The sequence below is a fragment of the Gobio gobio genome, assembly GCF_949357685.1.
Source record: "Gobio gobio genome assembly, chromosome: 25".
NCBI classification, from domain to species: Eukaryota; Metazoa; Chordata; class Actinopteri; order Cypriniformes; family Gobionidae; genus Gobio; species Gobio gobio.
In genome coordinates, this window is record NC_137121.1 from 41,012,782 (window position 1) to 41,020,975 (window position 8,194).

At 38.4% G+C, this 8,194-nt stretch overlaps 1 protein-coding gene across 5 annotated transcripts in view; it reads left to right on the top strand.

Annotated features, from left to right (window-relative positions):
• The window catches only part of LOC307121369 (scavenger receptor cysteine-rich domain-containing protein DMBT1-like), a 125,526-nt gene extending 117,977 nt beyond the window's left edge, over positions 1-7,549 (top strand). For all 5 annotated transcript variants that reach the window (XM_079808925.1, XM_079808926.1, XM_079808928.1 and 2 more), the window contains 3 exons: positions 3,446-3,478; positions 3,806-4,111; positions 6,368-7,549. In XM_079808925.1, coding sequence (XP_079665051.1) covers positions 3,446-3,478; positions 3,806-4,111; positions 6,368-6,375 — 347 coding nt within the window. In that variant the 3' untranslated portion in view covers positions 6,376-7,549. The remainder of the gene's footprint in view (positions 1-3,445; positions 3,479-3,805; positions 4,112-6,367) is intronic.
• The last annotated feature ends 645 nt before the right edge of the window (positions 7,550-8,194 follow it).

Below are 8,194 nucleotides of genomic sequence, written 5' to 3' on the forward strand. Positions count from 1 at the left end.
AGGTTTGGAGACTTCTGCTTCGGAGAGCAGAGATAAGGAGGGGAGAATTGGCTGCTGATGGAGGAGGTTTTGTTTGTGAAGAATGATGCAAAGTCATCAGCTGTAAGAGCTGATGAAGGAGGAGGAGGACAAAGGAGTGAAGAGAAAGTTTTGAAAAGTGCACGAGAGTCAGAGGAATTGTTGATTTTGTTGTGATTAGGGTTCGGTATCGTTTGGGGTTTTTTCGATTCTGGTGCCAAACCGATACTTTTAAAACGGTACCGGTGCCTAAACGGTGCCTGAACCGATACTTAAAAAAAAACGGCCACAAAACGAGGTGGATGACATTAAATGGCTTTTTATTATTTTATTTTATTTAAATTGAACCATTTATTAAAAGTTTAATGTATACTTAAATGTATGAATATAAATAAATACAAAACACAATTTACTTATTTACAAATTATTATTGACTTATTTACAAATTCACAGTAAAACCTTAGCCACCTAACTACAACAGGCCTAATATAACTCTAAATAACAGTTACAGTAATAACAGCAGTAGTCTGTATTCTTGGTATGCTACAAACCAGCTTCGAGCTTCAGCTTTATTTTGAAATATGATCATATTTTCTGGCTGAATATTTTAGAACGCATCGCCTTAATGTTTCCATGGCGACGCGTCATGTTTCTCACATGACACACAGCAGCCGCAATAGCGCTGACAGCTCAGCTGTATCGGGTTTATTTCGTTTTTTCTTTTTATTCAAAATATTCACAAACTTCTTAACTGTGTCACGAACTATCTGATGTTCAAATGTGTGAGTGAATGTGTGTTAGTTGATCTATAAAGCGCAATGGGTGGCTCCATGTTAGTTTGCGCCTCAGAATCGGATCTGTCGGATTTACGACACTTGAGTTCATTCTCGTCTCACGAAATACATGAAAGTAAGTGGCCAGTGAACTGGAAGAAGAATAGAGTAAACTATATAGGTTACTATATAATGTGCATGTATCTGATGTGAATAAAACGCGTAACGTTAGTCAAATTATAACCGTCTGAAAGGATTGTCATTGCCGCTTCCATAGACATCAGTGTGTGTTTTTTGCTAGTAGCCTACTTATGAGCATTTAAATGTCTGAAACCTGAAATAAACATGATGTGGTTGAAAACACTGAATAGTTGTCATGAGTTGTGATGTGACCAGCGCTAAGCGTCTGTCTCTGGCTCGGTGCCAGCCAAAGCGCAAAAGCACGTTTAAATTTTGACACCGAAATGTGGAACCGAAATCTGCGTTCTGATTCGGTCCGGTACATACCGGTTATATAATATGGCACCGGGTTTCGGTACCCAACCCTAGTCGTGATAGTATGTAGTCTTAGCAGTGGAGACATTTGCAGAGAAAGAAGCGAGAAGAGACTGATAAAGGGTAAGGTCAGTAGAGTTTTTAGTTTTGCGCCATTTCCCCCAGTTCGCGGAGAACATCAGACAGCCAGGGAGCAGAGGGAGTGGTCCGGGCTGGCCTGGATGGAACGGGACAGAAGTTGTCTAAGCAAGATGTTAGAGTGGAGCAAAGAGTGTCAGTAGCACTGTTAGTGTCTAGGGCTGAGAACTGAGCAGGTGGAGGGAGTGAAGAAGAAACCAAAGTGGATAGATGCTAGCGTAGATTACGCCGAAAGGTGATCTGTGGAGGAGTGTGTGTTGTGTCAAGAGTCAGTATGAGGTTAAGAGTTATGAGAAAGTGGTCTGAGGTGTGCAATGGAGTAACTAATGTGTTGTCTGTGAGAGTTGAGCAGTAGCATGTGTAGATAAGGTCCAGATGGTTACCTGATTTGTGAGTATCACTTAAGGTCAAATGAGGTCAGAAGAGGGGTGAAGTCTGCAGCCTGGGGTTTATCAAGGTGAATGTTGAAGTCACCGAGCAGTACCAGAGGAGTGCCATCCTCAGGGAAGTGAGAGAGTAACATGTCCAACTCCTCCAAGAAGTTACCTAGTTGACCTGGAGGGCAATAAATAACTACAACATGGATTTTAGCAGGGTGAGTGATAGTGATTGTGTGTGATTCAAATGAACTGTTGGCAGATAGAGAAGGAATGGGCTCAAATTTCCAATCATTTGAGATGAGCAAACCAGTACCTCCACCCTTCCCAATCGGGTGAGGGGTGCGTGAAAAAGAGAAATTAGTAGAGAGGGCCACAGGAGTGGCAGTATCCTCAGTTAGGGCCATGAGACTGAGATGTGAAGTGAGTGGGGATAGATGTATAGATGAAATAAAGTCTGCTTTGTTTACAGCAGACTGGCAATTCCAGAGACCAATTGGAATGGACATTAATGTAGCAGAGGAAATAGGACAACAACGCAGATTATTAGGATTACGTTGTCTTGAATTTACAGAGCGTGATTTACGGGTGTTAGTAGTAATAGTAGAGATTTGAAAGCAAATGGTGAAAATGGGTCAGAGAAATAAACGGATGAAAACAAGCTAAACAGAAAAGTGGACAAAGTAGATGGAAAGCTATACTCAAGTGCCTTGTCGGTGTCCTTGCTCGAGTGGAGTCGCGCAGAGTAGAGTCGAATGGTCTTCACACGAGGGCTGCCGCGGGGTACGACTCAATTTATACTCACTTGAAGTGTCGTTATTGAATACAGCTGGCTACGCCTAGCGGAAACGCTTGACTCGTACGAGATCCCAAGATCAGACGAGAAGACACGCGACTTCACTTCACACACAGCCACTACACTACACAGATAACGTTCTGAATAACAGCTGAGCTACAAATCAAATGAGAAAAAACGACTGTAATATTTGCCCAGTTGGTGTCGTAGGTCAATTAATTGGCCTGGTCTCAATGTTTGAGTTTTGTTCCAATATGGCGAGTTACAGCCTCCCTTCATGCTTGGCATCTTTGCGGTCGACTTTCTTATCATGTTAAAGGCAAATGTTTTAGAGAATAAAAAAAGTAAAAATCTTGTTTAGCATTCGTTTGAATACCACTTTCACTGTGGGAAATACCATGCAAATGAGGAACTCATCAGGAGTACATACTGTATCTTTTACCACGTAGTTTCTACACCAAGAGTCTTTAATAAAAACACAAATGCCACCTTCTCGCTCATCCATGTCTTTATGGACCGACGCTTTGTGCACTGGAGCGCAGTCATGTTGGGACAGGAAGGGGCCATCCCCAAATTGTTCCCACAAAGTTGGGAGCATGAAATTGTCCAAAATGTCTTGGTGAAGCATTAAGAGTTCCTTTCACTGTAACTAAGGGGCCAAGCCCGAACCCTGAAAAACAACCCCACCCCATTAACCAAACTTTACACTTGGCACAATGCAGTCCGGCAAGTCCCGTTCTCCTGGCAATCGTCAAACCCAGACTCGTCCATGGGATTGACCATGCAAATGAAGAAATCCGTTTCTGGAGCTGTAATAGACTTTAATCATCTCTCTCTTTCTGTAATAGGCCAGACTCCAACTAGTGCAGCACCACAGACAGGTAATTATACACCTTTGAATTAGAACCAGATCTGCTTTTCACACAACTTGTAAAACAGCCTAAAAAATTAGTTTGAACTGAAAAACATGAAGCACTGCAATCAGTCTGACACATCATCTTCATCTAAACCTAACATTGTTGAGAATTTGTGTGTTCATTTCTTTCTGCTGCAACAGCGACATTGAACACGACAGGAGTCAAAAATAATGATGTTGTGGAGGATGAATCTCCACTATTAATACCACTTTGTTTGTATCTCATCAAAAAATTATTTAAAAATAATAATAATAACCTGTTTTTCTATCTTAAATGTTTTGTGACTAATAGCTGTCAAGTTGGTGAATGGGCCCAACATCTGTTCTGGAAGAGTGGAGATTCTCCATAAAGGAATATGGGGAACAGTCTGTGATGATCTGTGGGATTCTGCAGACGCGGCAGTGGTGTGTCGAGAAGTGGGCTGTGGGAGTGTTATAGAGGCAAAGAGTAATGCTTATTTTGGACAAGGTTCTGGACAAATATGGTTGGATGATGTCCAGTGCCGTGGGACTGAATCTACACTGACAAACTGTTCATCAAGAGCATGGGGATCACATGACTGTGTGCACGGTGAAGATGCTGGAGTCGTCTGCCAAGGTGAGTCAAACACATTTATACAACTGATGTATACTTGGGATGTTGTACAGTATATTTTCTCATTAGCAATGCAATAGTGTTTCTTATTCTAAATAACATCATTTACTTGAAAGAACCAGTGTATCATTACAGTAGTACATGTTTTTTTGTTTTTCGAATTGCATAACAAATTTTTCTTATCATACAACATTTATTCCTGAATTACGGGGTCAAGCTCACCAATAGCATGCACATAATACTGTTGAGTACATTTGTGTGGCCACACTGGTGGTGAACTCAGGAAAAGTCGATCAAAGGCTATGAGTACTTTAGTTTCATTTATAACTTTGTAATATTTGCCAAGTTGGTGTCGTAGGTAAATTAATTGGCCTGGTCTCAATGTTTGAGTTTTGTTCCAATATGGCAAGTTACAGCCTCACTTCATGCTTGGCATCTTTGGGGTCGACTTTCTTATCATGTTAAAGGCAAACGTTTTAGAGAATAAAAAGAAAAAAATCTTGTTTAGCATCCGTTTGAATACCACTTTCACTGTGGGAAATACCATGCAAAGGAAGAAATCATCAGGAGTACATACTGTATCTTTTACCACATAGTTTCTACACCAAGAGTCTTTAATAAAAACACAAATGCCACCTTCTTCTCGCTCATCCATGTCTTTATGGACCGACGCTTTGTGCACTGGAGCGCAGTCATGTTGGGACAGGAAGGGGCCATCCCCAAATTGTTCCCACAAAGTTGGGAGCATGAAATTGTACAAAATGTCTTGGTGAAGCATTAAGAGTTCCTTTCACTGGAACTAAGGGGCCAAGCCCAAACCCTGAAAAACAACCCCACCCCATAATCCATCAAACTTTACACTTGGCACAATGCAGTCAGGCAAGTCCCATTCTCCTGGCAACCGCCAAACCCAGACTCGTCCAGAGGCGCCGCGCTTTACCCCACTGCATCCCACGCTTTGCATTGCACTTGGTGATGTAAGGCTAGGATGAGCTGCTCGGCCATGGAAACCCATTCCATGAAGCTCTACACACTGTTCTTGAGCTCATCTGAAGGCCACAGAAGTTTGGAGGTCTGGAGCTCTTGACTCTGAAGAAAGTTGGTGACTTCTCTGCACTGTGATTAAAACTCAAAACAAACAGTAATATTGTGAAATATTACAATTTAAAATACTTTTTTTATTTGAATATATTTTCAAATGTATAATATAATAATACATTTCATAATATAATATTCACATATGTATTGTTGTGATGCAAAGCTGAATTTTCAGCACTCTAGTCACATGATCCTTTAGAAATCATTCTAATATGATGATTTGCTGCATACATTTGCAGTTAGTTTTGTAAAAACATTTTTTCAGGATTCTTTGATGAATAGAAAGTTCAAAAGAACAGCATTTATTTGAAATAGAATATTTTGTAACATTATAAATATCTTACATTATCTTACAATATCTTACATTATCTTTGATAAATGTAATGCATCCTTGCTGAATAAAAGTATTAATTTTTCTTTAATTTCTTTCCAAAAAATTCTTACTAACATCAAATGGTAGTGTATAATACTGCAAAAGATGTCTGTTTCAGATAAATGCTGTTCTTTTGAACTTTCTATTCATCAAAGAATCCTGGCAAAAAAAAAAAGTAATATTATCAAATCATCATATTAGAATAATTTCTGAAGGATCATGTGACACTGAAGACGGCAGTCATGATGCTAACAATTCAGCTTTGAATCACAAAAATAAGTTACATTTTAAAATAAATTCAAACAGAAAACAGTTAATATGTATAGGTAATAACAGGTCATCTTATCTCACAATATCATTTTTTTTATTAATTAAATGCAGCCATGGTGAGCATGAGAGACTTATTTTTAAAACATTAAATATCTTACAGATTCCAAACTTTTGAATGGCAGTGTATATATATGTAAATAATAATTCATGTTGTTCATTAATACAATATTGGGTCACACTTTACATTAGGGTCAAATTCTCACTATTAAGTAACGATTATTAACTACGACCTCAATAAACTCATAATTACTGCTTATTAATAGTAAGGTAGTTTGTTGAGTTTAGGTATTGGGAAGGATTATGTGATTTAGAATATGGTCATGCAGAATAAGGCATTAATATGTGTTTTATAAGCTCTAATAAACAGCCAATATCCTAGTATATGCATGATAAGTATAGGATCATCTGATGGCATAAATGAATACACAGCCTGATTATCCTTTATTTTTCTCTTTTAGCACTGTGATTCTGGATACCATTGGAGAGAGGGCAGGTCTGTGGAATTCCATGACAGTGCTTTCATTTCTTTGGGACCCCTGATGTTGTCTGGAAGGAATCAAGAATTTCTTTTCTGTTTTTTTTTTTAGAAATGTGTGATGTATTTTTATGCACATTTTTAAGATCTGTTATATGCCTGTTTTAGATCTTTTACAAATCACTGTATTGCATTTCCTGTTCACTGTTATTGGGGCGCAGAACAACAGAATATATCCAAGTCTGTGTGGTTCTTTGATTATATTGTTTGTTTCTCTGTTACTGAATAAGGCCAGATTCCAGAGGTTAAGTTTTCTTTTCACATTAAGGTGTGGGGTAGAATCATTAGGAAGAAAATAAACGATTTCTACAGTTTGACAACATTATATGTAGTTACGTAATCCTTTGTCTATGCTATAAATAAACATTCTGCATCATCTCTTAGTTTACGTAACCCCTTTTTGACTTTATGAGCAAATTGTCCTTAACCAAATAACAGGAAACAATGTCTAAAGTTTGACAACATTCTATATAGTTAAAAATATCCATATTTAAAACTTGATAAAGCAAAGTTTCGGCCGACCGCCTTCCGTGTTCAATTAATGGAAAAAGTGTTGAAAGTTCCCCTGCCGATCGAAAGACTAACACGACCAGGTCCGCTCGTCATGACGTCACGTACGCATCTGGAGTTTCACTTTCAACATTCAACACTTTTCCACGGAAGGCGATCGGCTGGAACTTTACTTGATAAAGTTTTAAATATGGATATTTTTCTTACACAAACGCATCAATTCGCTTCAGAAGGCCTTTATTAACACCCCGGAGCCGCGTGGAGCAGTTATTTGACGGACAGATGCACTTTTTATGGACTTCAAAAACAGAGCAACTATTACTGCAATTCTAATGCTTGGATTAGCCTGGACATTTTTAATATAACCCTGATTATATTCGTCTGAAAGAAGAATGTCATATACACCTAGGATGACTTGAGAGGGAGTAAATCATGGGCTAATTTTAATTTTTGGGTGAACCATCCCTTTAAGTGGTTAACACTTTTTGGGGGGTGAGATAATTTAGAATAACTTTACCCAGAGACAAATAATTGTGAAATTGAGGGGTATTGCTTACTTAATTGTACAAGTATTGAAATACATTGTATACAACTGAACAAAGCAATCTTTCCCCCTCTTTATTTTACACTTTAACAATACAACTGTTATTTGGTTAAACCTTGTATACACCATCCAACGGAGTATAAGATAACCACAGCAAAGTAGCGAAGTCTCCAAGAATGATGGTCACTTTAATCAGAACGAAATCATGTGCTGCACACTTTTCGCCATGTGCTATCTCCCTGTCGTCTCTACAATGTAACATAATGTGACGGAGTGGTAGAGGTTTCAGACACAAGGAATTTTGACTACGCCACCCATGGGAATTTCACCTTGGGAAATATAAATGACACCTAAAGATTGTTAAAAGAAAAGATTGCTAAAAGAAAATGTGGGTATTTTATAAAAAGTAAAACATTTTATTAATACAAAGTTTAATTTAAAGAAGAAAATATTTTAAAAATATCTGACAACGGTTTCAAATAAACAAAAACAACAAAGACACAAACACAACACTTTACCTAACTAAATGATGTTTTAGCAACAAGGTTCGGGAGAAGCACGTTCAGATAATTGACACAGGTGGAGAGCACTCAGCTAATCAACAGTGGAGGTATATATACACGCAGCAGTCCTACCTCCGTTTGTTGACAGTTGTCAGCAACCTTTCCACCACCCCTTTTAACTCTAAAATCACTT